Here is a 22793-nt window from a genome sequence, read left to right as displayed (position 1 = left end):
CCAGGGCCCTCTCAGCTGTTTTTTGTTTTATTTTTATTTTTATTTTTCTACTATTTTATTTTTTCTATTTTCTATTTTTATTTTTTTCTATTTTCTATTTTTATTTATTTATTATTTTATTTTCTATTTTTATTTTATTTTATATTTTATATTAATTGGGGGGGCGGGGCGCCAGAAGGTGATCTCGCCTAGGGCGCAAAAAACCCTAGCACCAGCCCTGAATGTACCACAACTGAAAAAGCCCTCCCTCCCCACTTCTCCCCATCTGATGGGCACACCTGGAGATTGCCCGCTCTTCAGAGGACAGTCCTTCAGGTAGCCTAGCCCCAAGCTATTTAGGTATTTAAAAAGTTAACAACAGCACCTTGAATCGGGTCCAGAAATACAGTGAAAGCCAGTGCAGATGACAAAGCCCAGTCTACTGAATATGGTGAGTGGCAGTTAGAACTGTTGTGGGCCCCAACAGACGATTATGTAACTATGATTTTTAACCCTGTCTGACGGAACAGTCCAGGGAGGGGAAAGTAGGTTTTTGTGGGGCTTTGTGTGTTTTTCTTATTCAGGGGAACAGACAGGTCAGGAATGGGGCACCAATTGCATGAGGAAAAAAAAGCCCGTTAAATTAGAGGAGGGGTAAATAAAAACGGATTAAGCCAAAGCAGTCAATATCGGGGCAGACAGTTGAAAAGAGAGAAAGAGGAGTGGCTGCTGAAGGGAGAGAGCAAGGCTGACAGAAAGGTATACTGACCACTAACAGACTTTGAGAAGAGGCTCTGCAAACTGCTTCTTCAGGCAGGAGAGAAAAAACTGAGAGAGAGACCCACCTCCCAGAATTCTATGTTCTCCTGCCTCATCACCGGATTAGATCATAGCCAACCAGTGAATGGATTCCAACTGGCACAAATAGACTGAAAACACTCCAGGAAATGAATGTTCACTTGTTACTTGTATGTTTACTTGTAAAAAAATTATCCAAATTTGGGATGGGTGATATCCATTACTCGTATTTTGCTGGTGCAAGAGATGTGGGGTAGCAGAAATGAACGTTCCCCTCCTCTCTTCAGCAACTCCCTGTGTGCAGCCTCCAGATCAGCTCCAGGGAAGATTTTGGTGGTGCGGATGAGGAGGAGAGGAAACGTAAGTGCTGCTGCACCAGGGAGGAAACTCCACTGCTGCTGCTCTGGATACAGTCCAAAGTATTCTACCAAATGACTGAGCAAGGCATAATATGTTGTGAGGGTGGCACATCAAATTGATCTGCATATTATTAATCTTAGTTCAGAAGTAGCACTGACATGCACAAGAGTATTCCAAGTACTTACATTTTATTTCCATGGACAGGTGATTCTTCAAGAGAGGGTATCTGATTAGTGGACCCAAGTTTCTGAGGTGTGCTTGTACTGAACTGTACATTAGCATTTGCTGTTCTCTGACTAGAATCTGGAAGGATGGATACAGTTCCTTTGTTGCCACTGCAATGCTGGTTTAGTGTTTGCACATCATTTCCCAGATTGTCAATTCCCATATTTAACTCCCCCAACTTCTGAACAGACCTGCAGAATACATTAAAAAAACATAAACGAAGAGCTATGAAAGCATAATTACTATTACATTCAATGTAATGTTGTCACCAATATGGTATTTGGTTAATAGGAATTAAGAAAGGCAACAAATTAATACAAAAAGAATGTCATCACATCCTATCAGCAGATGCTGGGGAATTTACTGTGAAAGTCATTTTATAACAAAATTATACTGAAAATTATAATCAGATTTGAAAATATTCTTTTTAGCGACTGTCATCATTTATTTCAAAGTAAATTCCATTGACTCTAGAGTAAGGCTAAGATTGTAGTCTTTGCTATTGAACAAATCATAGCCTGAAAACCACAAAGATATCATAGCCAACCTGTTAAGAAACTGCTCTGTAAGATTTTGCTGTGCATCTGAACCATCCTCCTGGTTTACCCCTCCTTCTAATAACATTTGCTGATATAGTTGTCGCTGTTGCTCCTTCTGTTCTAAGTGCTGCTGGTATCGTAATCGCTGTCGGTAATATTCCTGAAATTGGTCTGCTGAATCACGAAGCTAAATAAGATTGGACATAAATAAAAGCTTAGACATCGCCATTCTCATTACAGTTCTTTATCACCACTCCAATAAAAATTTACATTACCAGAGGCAGGAAAAAAAAGCAACGGCTCTTTACTTAAGTGTAACATAGCATTAAACATTTGGTGGTGTATGCTCATTCTGTCTTTTACCTGCTAAAAGACTCACCTGGAAAACATGCAGACATGCCTGTAAACTTACTGAAAGTGTTTTTTTAAAAAAACAACAACATAACATAAAGGCTTTAAAAATGATGAACAAAATTCTAGAATGCATAATTTGATTTTAAATGGAAATCTCCCATGACTAGACAACAAAGGAAACACATTTCTACATTTGTTGTTGCCACATACTTTGTGTTCACTTGCCAGCTCAAAATTTTGATCAAGGCGACCAAATTTTAAAATTTATTGCTTTGTAAAGGTAGATACTGAATGGAGTGGGAATAAACATTTTGCAAAAATGTTACAAAGAACATTGCAACCTCACCAAGCATACCAAGAACACATGTTGTCCTATATTCTTTCCCAAATTAATGGCAGGTCTGCTTATATGCCACAGTCACAACTTCTATCTCACTCTGTTCTGCGAGCAGGCAAGCTTCAACAAACAACAGGCATGAAGTCCTAATGCTACGTAGTTCCAAAACAGAACTAGCTTTGGAGCATGGAGGCAAATTGGATGCTTTGTCTGGTTCTGTGGCTCCCTGCTCCCCATTGGTTGGCTGGTTTTAAAAAGAAGACTGAGAGGAAGACATCCCTCTTGTGCTGTGCTGTGCCACATCTCAGCCCTCATAAAAGAGCAGGAATTTTTTAAATAGCAGTACTGAGTTTCTAAAGAAGAGAAGTTTTCTGGATTTCAGTGGAGGGCTGAACTTCTGAAAAGGTTTTATCACAATGGACTGGATCAAGAATTGGAGGTTTCTTAATTCCTCCCACACCATGACCGGAGCTCCTGAAAAGCTGCCCCTGACTATGGTGGGACCCTCTGGAATAGTGTGAGGAAGAGCTCAAGGGTGATTTCAGCAGGAGGGGTGAAATTGGCTAAAGCAGCAGATGCACCTTTGTGAGCAGAGATTCATTGATCCCCTTCTCACTATAACCCCTCCCCAACCCTCATGGGAGACTTTGGAACAGATGCACAAGCCTGAAATGACAAGGAGGGTTGCAAAGCATTATTCTCCCCTTGATCCTACCCATTGTGTTATAAATTGTAGGAATGGTTTCCCCCCATAATGACATTTTCTTCTATATACCCTGGAGAGAGTGCGTAAGCAAAAACATCAAAACATCCACACAAAATAAAAATTTTAAAAAGAAAGAAAAAGAGACAAGACGTACTTTTTTAAACCAAGAAATTTTTAAAGAAAAATAAATTAAAAATAATAATCATAATAAAAACATCCACACAAATCTACTTCTAAATACCGGGACTGCGTGCCATGAAATAAAATTGCTGCATAAATATATTTGGGACCCCACAGACCCCTTTTTACATTTATATGGCAACCAATAGAGTATCTTACAGAGGGACACATTCACACACTTTTTAGATGAATCAAGAAATAAGTATGCAGAATGCACAGTAAGCATGCTTGCTATAGAAAAGCAAGCTTCAAAAAAATCACGTTGCATAAGAGTTCCCATTATAGTACGCATGGCATATGAGCTGCCGAAGTGAGCACTACAGTATGCATTTTGTCATTACCAAACAAAACAGGAAAATTCAAAGGCCCTTTATTAGGTGGAAGCAAAAATATTCCATTACCTCATTTTTTTCTTGCTTGGATAGTCCTTGATACTGTGTTCCATTTGCTGGCTCTTTTTCTGGAACTGAGTTCTGGCACACAGTCTCACTGCCTGACAAGGGCTGGGGATCCACTGGCGTGTCACATCTTTCATGGATACAGGGACCAGGAAAAAGGGTTTAAAGTCTTCTTTTATGTTAAACCATTTTCAAAATACATCTGATATATACAGATACTCATGATTTAAATACATGCTAACCATTTCCCAAACTTAGGCCAGAAAAAAATCTTTCCACAACTATGATAGCAACACTTCCCTCCATGCTCACAGTCCTTCACTGGTCTCACAGAAAAGCTGGGTGACAAAGAAAGTGACATATATAAAATGTTTTAACATTCTGGACTTTAAAAAGTAAAAGTAGGGGGGGTAGGAACTGAGCTTTACTATCTCTCAAGACAACAACTGGCAAAATGTGTTCCCCTGAAAATAGCAGAGGGAATTGGAGTTTGCCACGTGGCTCAAGACCCATAGCAAACTAAGGGAAGCAATATCTCTCAAAGAAGATGAACAATCTAGTGCAGGAGCAAATGTTATTGTGAGAGGTCCAGAAGGAACTAAAAGAAAGTAAGACTTGTCGATACTTCCACTTGTCCTGATGCTTTCTCCCTGAAAACCCACTCCACCAATTAACTGGAGCAAAAGTAATTCAGTTTACACATGGATTGACGTTTGCACCGATTCAGCAGTAAAGAGTTGATTTTCATGGGGAAAGTGGTGGGGAAAAGCAGAAAACTAATCAGACCTATGCTTTCTAGGTGTGGGACAAACAAAGTGTGGGTGAGCACTAAGTGAAATGCCCCACTAGGGCTAGAAAAGTCATGTGAAGATCCTTTAAGACAAAAAAGTATCAGCAACAGGAGAAGACCCATCAAGGCACAACATATAGATTACTAATAAGGCTGATGCACTCTATTTTTAAATGGCCCACAAAAGTCCCAACTAGATTCTAACATGCCTACAGAAAGTTTGGCAGAGATCGTTTAAGAGACTCAGCCATCTGTTCAGTAGCCTCAGCATGTGTCAGCCCTGGTTTTAACACTATTAAAAACACAAATAAATATATCATAAAACAGAACAAAACAGCCTCAGGAAGTTTTGGCAGCACATAAATAACAAACAGTTTCATCTTAGAAGTGTGCATACACACGAAAGCTTATACCCAGAACAAACTTAGTTGGTCTCTAAGGTGCTACTGGACTGTGTGTGTATCGACTCATCAACATTCAATACTGCATCTTCCAGCTACCTCTCTGATATTTTATCAGCACCTTGAACTCTGTATGCAAGATACCCAAGGTTCATATCCAACTAAACTGAAGAATTTACTTATATTGAGCATGCTTTAATGTATGGTTGCAAATCACCTTGGGATGCATATGAAAGGTGATTCATAGATTCATAATACCAATATTTTTATATATATTTTGAAAGGCAGCAATTACAAGTTCTCTTGTGGAAAAACTGAATACAATTAATCTTATTTCCTACTGAAACCAAACTTTAAAGAACATTCTTCCTGTTATCCTCACCTATATCACCTCTTCCATGTAAATTTTTATAGTGTATCCTGCTCAAGGCAGGACCTATTTTCCTTAGTTCTAACATACAAGTTCACATGTACATTGATGGCACTATTTAGACACCACTAGATCCTATTACCATTACAACCAGAGGTGACTATCCCACAGTTCAGGGGCCTAATCTGGTCCCCTAAGCCATTTTTTCCTGATTTTCTTATGACCCTACTAATTTTGGCAGTGGTGGCAAAAAGAAAATAATTGATCATCTGACGGGCAGAGAGGGAGCAGGATCGACTGTGTGGGGAGAGGGGTGGGTGGGTGAGACAGAGAGAAAGAGAAGCAGCTATATCCACTTTTTGACGCATCCTCTGCTAGTTTGAAGCCCAGAGTTGTCTGCAGCTGAATGCAGACTTTAGACCAAAAAAGGTTAGCCACCCCTGCATTAGAAGTTAACACAAATGTTTAAGAAAATGGAGACCAGTTTCTTATTGTAACTAAGGACTAATCTATACTGGTGGGTTATAACATTATAAATGCAGTATATAAGTGTGACACCAGGAGGCGCTGTATAGCAGTCAATAAAAAACTGGATCAAGAGCTATACAGTGGTACCTCGACATCCGAATGCCTCAACTTCCGAAGGTTTTGACTTATGAAGTCGGAAAACCCGGAAGTCTTTTCGTCACGCGCGCGGTCTGCGCCTGTGCAGAAGCGGCAAATGCGGTCTGCACATGCGCAAAGTGCAAAAACGCTTCGACAACCGAAGACTTCGACTTACGAAGAGCGCCGCGGAACGGATCACCTTCGTAAGTCGAGGCACCACTGTATAACTTTTTCTTTTCTTAGTGTTTTTTTTTAGATCAGTGTAGATCCAGCCTTAGCGTGGTAAAGGGCAACTTACCGCTCTGGTGACTCTTCGTAAATACTGTGGCAATCTGTATTCTCTAACATTAGACTTCGAGTAAGATTCTGCACTCCTGGGTAATGGAAGTTAGCGAAGGAATGAGACATGGGAGATGTTTTTGTCCCAAGATCTGTGATGCGTTTTTCATTAATTGTCAATCCACAGGAGAGTCCATCCAAGGCAGGGTTCAAGGAACGGGTCATGTAAGCATCAGCAGACTGAGGTCTCCTCATGGGTGAAGATGGGTAAGGAGAAAGTTTACTGATGAGGGGAGTCAAAAGGTCAGCATAGGCGGCTTTTGTAGGTTTTAGGAGTTTATCAACATGAATATTAAGCATCTTTTGTTCAAAAGCGCAAGAAAAAATAGTAGAGGGCAGATTCTGAAGCCATGACAACAAACTAAGATCCAAGTCATCGCACCCATTACCACATAAAAGGTCAATGCCGAGCAACACTTCACTCTCCGTAATTTCTTCTCCTGTTGCTTTACTCTGACAAAACTCCACACAACATTCATACAATAGACCCTTCATCACAAGCTGAAACAAACGATTGTTGCTTGCTTTAAAGCCAGCCTCACTTAGTTTTCTATCAGCAGGAATGAACTCAGCTACCATGACGCAAGCCTCTTCAAAACAGTGAACTCGTGCAGTGCTTGGGTTCCAGTCTTTGAATTCTGCATGGTTGGTCAGACGAGGCAATGTGAGAAGTAAACACAGTTTGCTATAGTCTTCTTTAGAAGGACAATATTCTTCCAGAGCATGTAGGCACTGTACAGCCTCTTTCATTGTAAATTCCAACTGGGGGAAAAAAGAGTACCCCTATTAAAGGCTAAAATAATGTTGTTTTATCATACATAGTTGCATAAAGATACAGGTAGATAAATTACTTTGCTATTCACCTACTAATAATCAATTCCAGTTTTATGAGTGTCATCTTTCCCCGCATATGAAAATACAACTTGTGTGGCCAATAAAATGCTGTTCAATCAAACATTTTTCTATGATACTTAGTGCTGGCACAATTTGTTTTCTAGATAGTTTCCTAGGTCAAGTTTAAGACATCTTGGTTTAAGTGCTGTTTGTTTAAACATTAAGGTTTGATACCTAGTTCAGGGACGCAGGTGATGCTGTGGGTTAAACCACAGAGCCTGGGGCTTGCCGATCAGAAGGTCGGCGGTTCGAATCCCTACGACAAGGTGAGCTCCCGTTGCTCGGTCCCAGCTCCTGCCAACCTAGCAGTTCGAAAGCACGTCAAAGTGCAGGTAGATAAATAGGTACTGCTACAGCCGGAAGGTAAACTGTGTTTCCGTGTGCTGCTCTGGTTCGCCAGAAGCGGCTTTGTCATGCTGGCCACATGACCTGGAAGCTGTACGCCGGCTCCCTCGGCCAATAATGTGAGATGAGCACCGCAACCCCAGAGTCGGTCACAACTGGACCTAATGGTCAGGGGTCCCTTTACCTTTACCTAGGTCACTTTCCCCCCTACTCCAACTTGCATTCAGCACCAGATTTATCCACCTTGGCACCTTAATTTTACAAGGCACAGTTCAGCCCCACGATAATGGGTTGTGAATCACTGTATCAAGTGAACTTCAGTTTTTACTTTCTACACAGATATCCTTGCGTTATAGTTCTTAAAACAAAAATGTAAGACTTGAAAATGAGCTTTTAAGAAAGACTTGACTGCCTTCTAAAAAGCAGAATACATTTGTATTTTATGTTTAGCTAGAGTGCTGTGATTAGATCACAAGGCTTACATGTTGAGGCTCATCTTCTGCAGACATTGCGTTGTTTACACATAAGGCTTCTAGAAACTTCTGCTGCAGTATGATATAGCGAAACCTATGCACAAGAAAACAGAAATACAACTGATGTAACTGTGTAAATTAATGTGAACTTTGGTACAAAATTATAGCAGTTAACTGGGACTGCTGTTCCTGAATTTTTGGAAGATCATGTTCTAACACAGGGTTGGGGAAGGTTTAGGCATGCATGGGTTTCAATTTGGTCCACAAGGCTGTTTATTAATTATTATTATTATTACTACAGTATTATTGAATTTATATACCACCCTATTCCCGGAGGCCTCAGGGCGGTTCACAGAACAAAATCAAAATATGAAACCACAAAATATATAATCAAAATGAAAACAACAGCCCAAAAAAAACCCTCCCAAAAAACCCCCACATTTTAAAAGGGCATAGGATGTTAATCAAATCAACCAAAGACCTGGTTAAAAAGGAACGTTTTTGCCTAGTGCCTAAAGGTACATAATGAAGGCATCAAGCGAACTTCCCTGGGGAGAGCATTCCACAGACAGGGAGCCACTGCAGAAAAGGCCCATTGTCATGTTGCCACCCTCCAGACCTCTCGAGGAGGAAGCACATGAAGAAGGGCCTCAGAAGATGATCTCAGGGTCTGGATAGGTTCATACAGAAAGAGGCAGTCCTTGAAGTAATGCGGTCCTGAGCCATTTAAGGACTTATATGTCAAAAGCAGCCCTTTGAATTGGGCCCAGAAACTAATTGGTAGTCAGTGCAGTTGGACCAGGATCAGTGTAATATGCTCAAACCAGCTGCTGAATTCTGCACTAGCTGAAGTTTCTGAACTGTCTTCAGAGGCAGCCCTACATATAATGCATTGCAGTAATCTAACCTTGAGGTTACCAGAGCATAGACAATAGTAGTTAGGCTATCCCTGTCCAGACAGGGTTGTAGCTGGGCCACCAGCCGAAGCTGATGGAAGGCACTCTGGGCCACCTGAGCCTTGACCGACAGCAAAGAATCCAGGAGTACCCCTGGAGCTACAAACCTGCTGCTTCAGAGGAAGTGTAACCCCATCAAGAGCAGGCGATCTCCCACCCATCCGGTCTAGGGAACCACCCACTAACAGTGCCTCAGTCTTATCTGGATTGAGTTTCAGTTTGTTGGCTCTCATCCAGTCCATTACCGAGGCAAGACACTGGTCCAGCACTTCCACTGCCTCACCTGCAGATGTAAAGGAGAAATAGAGCTGAGTGTCATCAGCATACTGCTGACAACGTACTCCGAACCTCTGGATAACCCCACCCAGCGGTTTCATGTAGATGTTAAACAATGTGGGGATAGGATTTAGCCCTGCGGAACCCTACATTGAAGGTTTCACAGGGCTGAAAAGCATTCCCCAAGCAACACCCCCTGGGAAAGACCATCCAAGTAGGACTGGAACCACACAAAGTGGTGCCACCCACCACTAGTTCAGACAGTCATTCCAGAAGGATACCATAGTCGATGGTATTGAAAGTTGCTGAGAAGTCGAGAAGAATTAACAGGGACATGTTTCCCATGTCTCTCTCTCACGACAGAGGACATCATACAGGAAAACCAAAGCAGTTTCTGTGCCAAAACCAGGCCTAAACCCCGATTGAAATGGAGAAATGGATCCAGAAAATCAGTTTCTTCCAAAAAGCGCCTGGATCTAGTTTGCGACCACTCACTCCAGAACCTTGCTCAGGAAAGGGAAATTAGCAACTGGCTGGCAGTTAGTTAGGTTTTCCAAATCCAGGGAAGGTTTCTAAAGGAGTGGTTTTACCACTGCCTCCCTCAAACAGGCAGGGAACACTTCCTCTTATAAAGAGGCACTGATCACATCCCTGGCCCAGCAAGCTGTTCCCTCCCTGCTGTTTTTTTTCCAGCCAAGAAGGGCAAGGGTCTAGAGCACAAGTGGTCGCCCTGACTGATCCAAGCATCTTGTTCACATCCTCGAACCTTACCAACTGAAACTCATCCAACACAACAGGACTAGACTGTGCTCTGGACACCCCATGAGATTCATCTGCTATAACAGCAGAGTCAGGGTCTGGGTGGATGCAAGCGATTTTATCCTCAAAATGCTTTGCAAACAAGTCACAGAGAGCTGCAGTTGGATCTATCACCTCCTTTGAGCCGGCCTATAAAAGGCCCCATGCAACCTGGAAAAGTTCTGCTGGGTGACATAATGAGGATGCAATGGAGGCAGCAAAATATGCCTTCTTTTCTACCTTCACTGCACTAGGAAGGCTCGATAATGATCCCTTACCAGTGTTCGGTTGCATTCATTCGTATCTTTCCTCCACTTGTCTTCAAGCCGTCTCCCAGCTTCTTTCCTCGCCCTAAGATCTGGAGTATACCAGGGGGCCAAACGGGCTCCACAAAGTGGGAGAGGGCACTCAGGAGCGATCATGTCAATAGCCTGAGCCATTTGGGTGTTCCAGCGGTCGGTCAGGGCTTTGACAGGGGCACCAGTCATATCAGCTGGAAAACCTCCCAGAGCCGTTTGGAATCCCACTGGATCCATCAGCCTCTGAGGCCAGAGCTTCCTAATAGGTCCCCTGCCTCTGTGGAGGGGAAAAGGTGCTGACAGCCTAAATCTCAACAGGAAGTGATCTGACCATGACAAGGGACTGATGTCAATATCCCCCACCTTCAAATCACCCTGTTCCTGCCCAGTCAAGAAAACAAAGTTCAGAGTGTGGCCTCCCATGTGCCTTGGTCAGTGACATGTTGGGACAGCCCCATGTTTCCCTCAAGTCAAGTCTTCCTTCATATGTGACAACAGGCATATGGCAGGCAGAGGCGTGGCTGGATTGGTTGGGTAACAGAGTTCTTCATGGGGAGCTTGATCACGTAGCCAATCCCTGCAGAAAGCAGAGTTGAATCCACGGCCCATCAGCTGAATTGAAGCCTGCCAGATCAGCTGTGCAACTCAGTTCCCCATGGGGAGGGGAGCTTGGCTGCACTGCTGATCCATGCAGAAAACAGGGCTGAAGGTCAAGCCTGTACTCAGTGTATCTGAAGCTCTGAGTATACAACTAGCAAAGCCCCTTGTGCTACTGTTCCCCAGCACCTAACAACCAGCTGGTTGTTGGATGCCTAGGAAGCACTAAGCAACAGACTTTGACAGGTGGGTGGGCCAATCCAGCTGTCAATCATCATCATGGCATTAGGTGATTGACGAGTGGATTCTCCTGCTCACCTGTCAAAGTTGGCCCATGCGGGTAGGGACAGATAAGGATCTAGCCCACTGCACCAAAAAGGTTCTCTAATAATTGTTCCCTTGTTATCCCAAATCCTAACTATGAGAGCTTATCCAAACACTGTTATTTTGTTTTTACTTATGTAATGGAATTTTAGTGAGAGCTGTGATGAAAATGTGTTATTCTTATAGAGTTTATTTGAGAAAAGCTTGTAAGGAAGAATGCAGTGCAGCTATAGACACTGCAACAGTTCTGAAATTGTACGAAGGCTGAGTGCATGTTTAATTGTTGTGTTGCATAAATGGCACTGCCATGGTATTGAAAAATTACTATCAATTTACCTTTTCTTATCAAATTTGTCCATACACTCCAGAGGCTGGATGAACTGAAGAACCTCATCCCACTGACCATCAAGGATCAATTGTCTTGAGAGAGAGAGAGAGAGAGAGAGAGAGTGAGAGAGAGAGAGAGAGAGAGAGAGAGAGAGAGAGAGAGAGAGAGAGAGAGAGAGAGACCTATTGAATTCTGTTGGACTTTCATTTTATTTTTTTAAGTTAACCAAAACATCCCTTCCCCCAACTACAGCAGCTGACCAATCAGCATTACAAAGTCAATGCTTTAGAAAGTAGTTAAGAAGATTATTTACTAATTTAAATAGATAAAAGTAAAACCTTTTTACAGGAAGTCAGATAAAATTGTCACCCTCCTCTTTCTGTTAGCAAAGGTGTCTGCTGGATCAAAGGACTGAAAGTCACAACTGGATACAATATAATTCGTATTGCCTTGTGCTGAACAGTATTATCTGGTAAAAGTTGGGTGGCTCAAAAATGTAAACTGACAATAATCTAATAATACATATTGTATTTATGCATGTTTCAGATACTTACAGGAATAGCATTACACTTTCATTCAGTATACATACAGAAATGCATAACAAGTCAGTCAAGATACTGTAAAGCCCAAGATGGATCAAAGCATTTAAAGGAGGGGTAGGCAACATAAGGCCTGGGGACCAGATGTGGCCCAATTGCCTTCTCAATCTGGCCTGCAGACGGTCCATGAATCAGGGTGTTTTTACATGAGTAGAATGTGTCCTTTTATTTAAAATGCATGTCTGGGTTATTTGTTGGGGCATAGGAATTCGTTCATCCCCCCCCCCCAATATAGTCCGGCCCACCACATGGTCTGAGGGACGGTGAACCAGCCCATGGCAGAAAAAGGTTGCTGACCCCTGATTTAAAAGCATGGACCTAAGTTTAAACAACAGCAACAAAAATGTGAGCTTTGTTTAAACAGTATTCTTAATACTATGATAAACATTTCTACCTTAAGAAAAGCATATCATCTGAGAACAGTCCATTAATTACTCCACTTTCTTTCTCCAGAGCCAACATACTGATATGAAGTTTTCTTGAATTCAAAAAATCCAGTATTAGCTTGACTATTTCAGCTTCTTTTACATTCACTGTCTCTTCTGCCGTCATTGTGAAAGACTGGAAAGAAGAAGAAAAAGTTACATATAAAATTGGGGTTGACCTGCATCCATAGCTGCCAAGTTATCCCTTTTTTACAGGGATTTTCCCTTATGCTGAATAGGCTTCCTCGCGAGAAAAGGGAAAACTTGGCAGCTATGCCTGCATCTTGTTAGCAAACAGACACTGTCAAATGCATTTTCTTCTTTGTTTATATGAAACATGCTACTGCTTGTTAGTAGGCTTAACCACTAAAGTTCACGCAGCTCAATGTAGTGTCACTAATAATTTGGCCCAATTGTACAGCTAGCAGTTCAGCTTCATACAGAGGGCTACGAATATCAAGGACAGATTATGTTTTACTTAACAATGTTTCAATTTACAAGCGTTTAGTAGCATGAAGAACATTTGAACAGCTCCTTTAGAAAAAAAACTCAATATGCGTTAAAGCAGAGTATCTGGCTATTCAGAAAGTGTTGTGTTGGTTACTGTCAGGGGGACTCTCTACAGGGAGTCTCCCCCCCCCGTCATCCTGACCAGCACTTCGCCCAGCGAGAGCGGTAGCAGCGGGTCAGGTGGGGGGAGTGAGGAGGGAAGCGGAATGGAGGGAAGGCTCAATGAGGTATCAGAGCTCCTGCACTGCCAAGCCAACTAGTGGAGGAAGGAAGGCTCAGCGATGTATCAGAGCCCCTGCACCGTACTAGCCCACAGCTGGAGGAGGGAGCACAGTCGCTTCCGGAGCCCGAATTAAGGCGAGCGCCCAAACGTAGGGTGAAAGGGCGGCGTTTCGGGGTGCCTAAGCTATTATGCTGGCCCCGAAGCAGACTGGCGCCATTGCCGGATTCTGCAAGTGACTAGGAGGTCATGTTTTCTGCTATCTCTGCACTGTAAATAGTATGCACAATAAAACCTTTAAAGACAGAACGGACTGGAGTGTCTTTACTCGGGAGTAGCCGCAACAACCCCCTGACAGTTACATTGGGGGGGGGAACCTAATACAGTGGTACCTCGGTTTATGAACACAATTGGTTCCAGAACTCTGTTCATAAACTGAAGCGTTCATAAACTGAAGCGAAATTTCCCATTGAAAGTAATGGAAAATGGGGTTCCGGTTTCCGCCTGCAGGAATGGCGGACCTGTTTTCCATCCCTCTGACCTTCGTAAGGAATTTGGCGGTTGCTAGGGGAGTAAATGGCAACCCCCTACCCTCTCCGGGGGTTACGGAGAGGGGCCGCTGGCCCGCGATGCCCCCAGACCCACTCCGACTGTTTATGGAGTGGGGGGAGCTTGGGCTGAAGCACTTACGAGGGCCAGGACTCCCGGACACTAATCTGCATGGCGGGGATTTCCATGATTAAAGAAGATAATTAGGCTTAAATCTATGGACATACTTCAGAAGGAGGGGCAGAAGCGCTGTTTACTGCCGAGAAATCTATGCTGCTGAGGGTGAGGAGTTAAAGGCTGTATTTCATCTGGAAGAAGAATTGATGGGGACGGAGCGATAAGGGAAGCGAGTCTTTTTTATTTTTTTTCATATGAGTTACTTCGTACCTTCCCAGACGTGATGTCCTGGCTTGTTTGGAGTGAAAGAGAAGCAAAAGACTGTGTGAGTTGAACTTTATAAACTGTTGTTATTGAGCATATTTTTTGAAGATGAGGAGTTGCTGACGAGAAAAGCCCCCCTCTAGTTGGATGGGAGGAGTGCCTGGACGCGTTCGGAGGATTTATGAGTTGTGACGCACTTTGAATTGGAGCAGCGACCTGAAGCTAAGTTCAGCTATAGGGCAAGGAGATCCATTAATTTACCAAGAGTCTATGCATGGTGTGAGGTCTGGTTCTTCTGCCTAGAAAAGCTGTAAATTTTATAAAGATCGTTAATCTATGAGAGAAAACGAAAGTGATTTGAGTTTTTTTAAGATGGCGCTGCTTCGTGTTGAGAGTCGACGCAATAGGGACGCTCCAGACCAAGAAGATTTATGGGGAGGCTGGACTGATTAACTCACACAGGGGAAAGAACATTTGTGAAACTTTGTTTGACATTTATCTCAGCAGCTGGGAAATAATCGGTTGAAAGAGGAAAACATCTATGTGACTGTAAGGGAAAGATCTGGATTATTATGAACTCGGAGAGACGATTTGAACTTTAGAAAAAAGATGGCAGTGGACGGTTGCGAGGAATCCCCAATTTCTTGAAGCATGGGAACAAAAAAAAATTTTTTCTAGATGATTTGGCATAATATTCGGTTTGATTGATATATATGTGTATAATTTGAAATAATGAAGGTGATATAATTGGTTTTAATTGGAAAAATTAATAAAAATATATTTTTTTAAAAAAAAGAAAGTAATGGAAAATGAATTAATCCGTTCCAGATGGGTCCGCGGCGTTCATAAACCGAAAATTCATAAACCGAGGTGTTCATAAACCGAGGTTCCACTGTAACAGTAATCTACTTTATAATTATTAATATTATTAAGCAAAAATAATTGCTAATTTTACAATGAATTATCAGCATGATTGAATAATGTACCAATTTTATTAAAGTGCTACTTGCATGCTATGGAGTATTTTTGCCTACATTTTTGTTTTAGCAAATTAATCTTTGGGATCCAGGCAAAAACATTACTTAATATAGATTTCATGTCCTATCATATGCTCCAAATCAAATCCAAAGATCAAGTACGGTAAGTGTGCACTATCAACAATACCATCTGTGCATTATGCACAAACAAAATGAAACAAAAAAGAGAAAGGGGGGATTTTCGGTGGCTGCTGCAACATTCACTTTCTTCTGAATATTATTTTATGATAAACTATGTACAAGACTTTTTCTGTTTTAGCTCCTGCAGAAGGTTAAATGAAGGAGTAAAACCTTTAAAGACAGAACGGACTAGAGCGTCTTTACTCGGGAGTAGCCGCAACAACCCCCTGACACTTACATTGGGGGGGGGGGAACCTAATACTGTAACAGTAATCTACTTTATAATTATTAATATTATTAAGCAAAAATAATTGCTAATTTTACAATGAATTATCAGCATGATTGAATAACGTACCAATTTTATCAAAGTGCTACTTGCATGCTATGGAGTATTTCTGCCTACATTTTTGTTTTAGCAAATTAATCTTTAAGATCCAGGCAAAAACATTACTTAATATAGACTTCATGTCCTATCATATGCTCCAAATCAAATCCAAAGATCAAGTACGGTAAGTGTGCACTATCAACAATACCATCTGTGCATTATGCACAAACAAAATGAAACAAAAAAGAGAAAGGAGGGATTTTCAGTGGCTGCTGCAACATTCACTTTCTTCTGAATATTATTTTATGATAAACTATGTACAAGACTTTTTCTGTTTTAGCTCCTGCAGACGGTTAAATGAAGGAGTAAAAATCATTGCATTTATTCATTTTTTTAAGATTTGTAGCTGCTTCTCAGTTACTTGTCTCAAGAATGGAATACAGATTGAAATCTTACACTGAGTGATACAAAATGACCATTTTGACCACACATCTCCTTACCACTTGACAGGATATAAACTAGTATGCCAATTATTAATATGCATACTGTTTTCATTAACCATTTGCTTAATGAACTGTTTGTATCTGCCAACTGTATATGAATCTGTATTTGAAACTTAGTCATTTGTGTTCTAACAGTAAGGTTTTAAATCTCTTATTTAAAATTCTGTTTGAATAAATGTTTTACAAGTCCCTCTGTCCAGCACTTGATACAGCCCTAAACCTCTGTACATAGAAATTTTGAATTGGTTTCTTGTTGTTTTTCCTCTTCCCATAATAAAGTAACATAAGAATGGTAATTAGCTGTCACTTTCCACTCCACATACACACAAACATGTGCATTTGTCACTTACGACATGATTTCCTACGTGGAAATTGTATCTGTGTAGAAAGAGTCTTGTGTGAAGTATTCCCAAGTGTATTCATAAAAAGTCACTATTATGTATTTCATCTACAGAGATAGTCCATAAGGAAGAATCACTCCATAGAGTCAGTGTTTGTAAAATGATAGTGAGAGGTAATGTCATGGTATGCCAGACATGAAGATTTCATCCTTGGCATTTGTACTATTCTACTTCATAGTATTCCTGATTATTCTTTCCATGGTTGTGAGGGTCTCATTTAAACAGCTTATCTAGCCCAGCAAGCATACTGTTAATAGGTACTTAGCAATACCTCTGCAGTGCCAGGACAACTCCCATGTCACAGACATGTCAGTTTCCAGAACTGCTTTCTCCTACCCAGAACTTCAGAATCCCAATTGTAAGAACTCATAGGCAGAGTTGCAACTGAGACCAATGATGCAGGGATGTGCACATGCCAATCTGGATGTGTTAATTAGTATGTCAGTTGCATTCTAATACTGTAGTTATATTTCATTTCCTCGTTTGTGTTGCATTTTAAGTTTTGCAGCATTTCATGGCCTGTCTAGCATGCACTGTCTTTGTCAGAAACAAATGTGAGCTCAAAAAGATCCCGCCAGACACAATATCAATTGTCCAGGGAGTGAGATTTTGCATTAAATAGGACTGGCTCTAATCTGCAGTCAGATTTTAAGACACAGAAGGCTAGAATAAGAAGAATCACATATTTACATACACACCCATGAATCTGAGCCTATGCTCTTGGCTGATATATATTGGGGCGGGGGGAGAGGGAGAGAGAAAATAAGAAGCAGCTGGCCCACAGAAGGTGTTAGTCACAGAACACAAAACAACTCTTTGCTCAGTGTATGTGGAGGAGAAACCACAAAGACTCTGGGCAAGTGAGATGTATTTCCCTCTTGAAGGCAGCTGCTCACATTTCATCATAATTGTTTCAGTTCCCATTAAGCATTTGGGACAGACATTTGATCCTTGGAGATACAGTATTCTCTGTATAGATGGGAACCTCAGAGGAGCTAAACTGATTGACAATCGTAAGTGCAAAAACTATATACCATAATATTTTATCACAGCCTCTAAAATCGCTCCCCTCCTCCATTTCAAAAGATCCCAGATTTTTTTGTAGAATTTTTAATGATACTATGCCTTATCAAATAATTTAACAACCTCATTTGCAAGAATCATGTTTAGCTATCCATCAAGTTTCTTAGGATTAAAGGTAAAGAGACCCCTGACCATTAGGTCCAGTCGTGACTGACTCTGGGTTTGCGGCGTTCATCTCGCTTTATTGGCCGAGGGAGCCTGCGTACAGCTTCCAGGTCATGTGGCCAGCATGACAAAGCCGCTTCTGGCGAACCAGAGCAGCACATGGAAACGCCATTTACTTTCCTGCTGTAGCGGTACCTATTTATCTACAGGTACTTGCACTTTGACATGTTTTCGAACTGCTAGGTTGGCAGGAGCAGGGACCAAGCAATGGGAGCTCACCCCATCGTGGGGATTCGAACCGCTGACCTTCTGATCGGCAAGCCCTAGGCTCTGTGGTTTAACCCACAGCGCCACCCGTGCTTAGGATTAGGAGACTACAAATACATCTCATGTGAAACGGGATCCCAAGATTTCAATTTTACAATTTGTAGTAGTACAGATAACATACCTCCTGTATTAGTAATTTTATTAAATATTTATACATGCTATTGATGCAGAAAGTGGCACGATACACAATATGTTGCCAGGGAGTAGATTTACACTAAGCAACAGCTTTAATGTGAGTGTCAACAGAAACCTATTTACAAATTAGATGTCTTGCACACTTCCCAATATGTAAGTAGAACAGACACCTATACCTTCCCTAAGTTGTATAGAAGATGGAATTTCAGCAAGTGCAGTTTTTCTCAACCTTGCATTACAAACTCAATCTGCTGGAATTCCCTCTTCTACACAACAATCAAAGATGCATAAACCCTTTCTTCTCTTGTATCTGGTTACCCAGAGTAACATTATTATAGACAGGCTCACTAGAAATTAGCAGAAGGCAATAGTCTAAGTTCCCTTAAGAAGGGTGCAATCATCAGTTCTATAACTCAGTAACTACATGACAGTGGTGGGCAATCTCCAATCCACAGCTTAATTAGGCCTGCCAGGACTCAGATGTTGGCTCACCAGGCTGTTTGGGGCAAACCACATCCACCTTTTCCTGGCCAAACATTGTAGGAAAGGTCAAGCATCAAAAAGTTATTTCCATCAGCAAGTCAGCACAGTGAAAGAAAAGGCATCAAATTCAGAAAGTGTTTTTTTATGCAAAGAAAGAATTTGGAACACACTCTGAATTCAAGTTAAGGATGCAAATAAATTATCTTCATTTGCAGAGTCACATCTGCCTAGGAAGATCCTTCACATCCCTGGTTTCAATTCAAGCCAGGCTGCAAAGGAAGAATAAAAAGTGCACTCCCAATTCCTTCTATTGAACTCAAGTCACCTGTCAAAAAAACCCTTGGAGGATGGGGGATCCACCCCAACCTGATATAGGATGCAAAGAGCACTGTTGCAGCACTAATATTGTTGTGTGTGCTGCTTCTTGTGAGCTTAAAATCTGAAATAGGTAGCACATGTTGTGGAGATTACATAGCAGTGCTCCTTCCAGCCTTGCCTAAGCCCTAAGCACTAGAAGTAAGGAGCATCAGATGTTACATAGCTACTATTGAAGTCTGTCTAAGAAGTTATCCTCCTCGCTATATATGGAACAGAGAATTAACATTCCTGTTTGCATGTAATGCTAAGACCATGGCTTAAACAAGCACACATGCCACCTCTTGGGGAGGAGATTGTGGTTTGTCTTTATGAGTCATCTGAATTTTGGTTCATGGTTTAGCTCTCTCAGACAAACCATGAGCTGTATATCATAGGACAAGCCAAGCGGAAAAGTGAAGTGTGAATTGGCCCTAAACACACAATCATATTCCCTTGGAAGGAACAACCATTTTTGTTTATCATAGCTTTCAATTCTTGAATTAGAAGCTGTTAATGAGAGTTTTAAGTGGTAAGGAAAAACGAACAGCTTTTATTTAAAAGTCCTGTACTATAGTGTTATGTACTGAGCTGAATCCTAGAACAATAGGATTCAGAATCAGCGGGAGCTACCCAATCCAACTCCAGGTGGAAGTGAATCCGCAACCTGATTGGCCTGCTGGAGCAGCCAATCAGGCGGCTGGCAGAAGTGAATCTGCTACCTGATTGGCCTGTAGGAGCAGCCAATCAGGCTGCAGGCAGAAGTCAATCCACAATATAATTGGCCCACAGGTGTAGCCCTGAAGTAGCCAATCACGCAAGGCCCATTGTGTAAATAATGTATATAAGCAGATGGTTTTGGGAAAAGAGCCATTCGTCTTCTCTTCTTCTCCTTGATGAATATGAGCTGAATAAAGAGCATGAAATTCACTCTCGACTCCGAGTATATTTCATATAGTGACCAAGTTTTTAAATTTGATGGAAAACAGAAGTTGGGATGTTTGTCATGTTAATACTGAAGGAGATAACAAACATTTATTGGCCTAGTATTTGTCTCACAATTGTTTTTATCATGCATAAAAATTGGGATAAAGATAGAAAAAAGTAACAGAGAGTAAACTACAGCACCCTGATCCAGTTAAGAAGATCCTGGAGATAAACGTTAGGGCAGTGGTGTTGTGTGAGCACATAGCACCCAGGGCAGGTGGGCACAAGCCCTCGGGGATGGGGCATAGGGAGAAGGAGCCTACCGCAGTACCCCAGCAGCCCCACATGCCTGGCATGCCAAAGGAAAAACAAGCCTGACTTGGGAGTGGAGCAACTGCTGCTGCCACCCACAGCCCAGCCCCAAAGGCCAGCTTGGGCACGGCTTCCCTCAATAAAGGAACTATAGGGGGCACCTGGTTGTGCCCCCTCAAAAAAATGCACCCAGGGCAATGCCCCCCAAGCTACGCCACTGTGTTAGGAAGCAGCCTTCTGCACACACATTATGTTTTGGATCAGGACCTGCACATTCAAATTAACTGTACTTTCCAATGTGCACCCAAACACAGGCAGCTCCTATAGGTACTATATTCTTTTATTTTCAATGAGATGCATATTTGGATGTGCATCCACAGTCTAGTACAATTATGAGTGAATACCATTTTTATACATGACTAAAGTTGGATTGGGGCATTGTCTCTGCATTTGGAAAGTTTTGTCTGTACTGTACTGTATTGTAGTTCATTCTACATACTACTGTGAAGAACCCTACAGCCTAGTCACAGGGCCACAAGAAAAAAAGTTAAGTTCTACCAAAGAAATAAGTCCAGTAAGAAAATAAGCTTATATATGTGGAAGCATTTTGTAAGTAACTAGTCAATGGAATTATAATGTTATTAGAGATTTAAAGGCTCAGAAAAATTAGAGGAAATCCTGTGTCGTCGTCCCCCATTTTTACAGCCCCCCCCCCCGGTCTTCACATCTCTAAAATTAATAAAACACACTGGTTCATCAGTATATTCATATTGGTGACTATAAGGCATACACAAAGGAGATTTAATCACATTGGGAGATAAACCAACGTCCAGAAAATCTCAAAGATGCAGCTCAAGCTCCTCAGTATGCCACAAACAGCCAGCACATATGGCATACAACGTCACCAAAGTGATCCAAGACTAATACTTCAGAATGACTGGAGGATTTAGAATCCCGTTCTTTTTAATATACATTTTGAATGTGCAGGTTTTCTTCCAATTCTGATTTAATTTTTTGTTGAAAGAGCAAAGCGTTCATATCACCACTCAGACATTCCAATATTTTTTACAGAAATGTAAGTCATATATGTTTACTCCAGATAACTGCTTATATTGGACAGCTATGACAACCAATTGACACAGATGGAAATAACTAAGGCTTTTGCTTCAGTAGCGTCTTTCTCTGTGAGAGTTAAATTGTCATTGCATGCAATCTTGACTAAGCCTTTTCTAAGTAGACTAGCAAGCATTGCCGTCATTGCATGAGACAATTGTCTAAAATAAATGCAAGCATACCGTAAGGGATACCAAAAAAGAAAAATGAATTCAAGGAGCACATTGCTAAAAATATTAAGACAATAAACAAACACTTTGTCCACAAAACTAGATGACTTTAAAAGGGGATTAGACAAATTTATGAAGGATAAGGCTATCAAGGCTAGTAGGCCACTGCTGGAAAGCTTGCTGGAAATCACAAGTGAGGAGAATACTGGTGTGCTCAGGTCCTGCTTGCAGGCCTTCCATAGGCATCTGAAAAGGTGGAGAGATTTCCCCACCTGAATAACTTCCTACTTTCTCACTATTTGCAATTACCAAATTTACAGTGCAGTCTTATGCATGTATACAGTTCATACCTCATGTTACGTTTTTTCAGGTTGTGTCCTGCAGCAACCCAGAAGTACCAGAAAGCGATACTTCTGGGTTTCGCTGCTCGCTTCACTCATGCGCACATATGACGCTTCAGGTTCTGGAATGGATCCTGTTCGCAACCGGAGGTACCACTGTATTTTGACCTCATCTACACTATATGCACTAAAGTAATATATACAGGTAGGTAGCCGTGTTGGTCTGATGCAGTCAAAATAAAAATAAAAAATCCTTCCAGTAGCACCTTAGAGACCAACTAAGTTTGTCATAGGTATGAGCTTTCATGTGCATGCACACTTCTTCAGATACCTGTAACTAGTACAATCCCATGTATGTGTCAGAAGAATGTACCAGTGTGGTACTTTCCCATCTCTAGTGTGTTTAGTATTGAAGCCTGCCTGAAGCACTTGTTGGTTCCTCTCATCTCTTTGATTGTTAAACTGAAGTGTTAATAAAATTACAATCCTCTTTAGAAAGGGAACAAACTGTACTTAAGATCACCCTCAATTTAAGACAGTCCTTCAAGCCCATAATTTGTAAAATTAGTTGCTATTGTGTAATGATTTATCTACCAAAATAGCACAGTAGCATCTTAAGTAATTGTAAACAGAAGTACAATACACAACATAAAATAGAAAACTAAAAGAGATGAATATGCAAATAATTGAATATTCATTTG

At 41.4% G+C, this 22793-nt stretch overlaps 1 protein-coding gene and 1 pseudogene across 4 annotated transcripts in view; both read right to left on the bottom strand.

Moving 5' to 3' along the window:
- Positions 1–22793, bottom strand: part of WDR47 (WD repeat domain 47) — a 39940-nt gene that overhangs the window by 12796 nt on the left and 4351 nt on the right. For 2 of the 4 annotated variants that reach the window (XM_035123205.3, XM_035123206.3), the window contains exons 2-8: positions 12666–12832; positions 11681–11764; positions 8104–8188; positions 6342–7144; positions 3880–4006; positions 1910–2088; positions 1323–1553 (exon numbers count right to left, since the gene is read on the bottom strand). In XM_035123205.3, coding sequence (XP_034979096.1) covers positions 1323–1553; positions 1910–2088; positions 3880–4006; positions 6342–7144; positions 8104–8188; positions 11681–11764; positions 12666–12823 — 1667 coding nt within the window. In that variant the 5' untranslated portion in view covers positions 12824–12832. Of the gene's footprint in view, positions 1–1322; positions 1554–1909; positions 2089–3879; positions 4007–6341; positions 7145–8103; positions 8189–9157; positions 9334–11680; positions 11765–12665; positions 12833–22793 lie in introns of those variants that run through there. The other 2 variants (XM_060276686.2, XM_035123209.3) reach the window with 2 other exon arrangements.
- LOC148684991 (uncharacterized) lies at positions 9817–11009 on the bottom strand (annotated as a pseudogene).

This window comes from Zootoca vivipara, chromosome 7 (genome assembly GCF_965207765.1).
Source record: "Zootoca vivipara chromosome 7, rZooViv2.hap1.1, whole genome shotgun sequence".
Taxonomy (NCBI): domain Eukaryota; kingdom Metazoa; phylum Chordata; class Lepidosauria; order Squamata; family Lacertidae; genus Zootoca; species Zootoca vivipara.
Note: the sequence above shows the minus strand (reverse complement) of the source record. Positions and strands in the feature narration are given on the sequence as shown.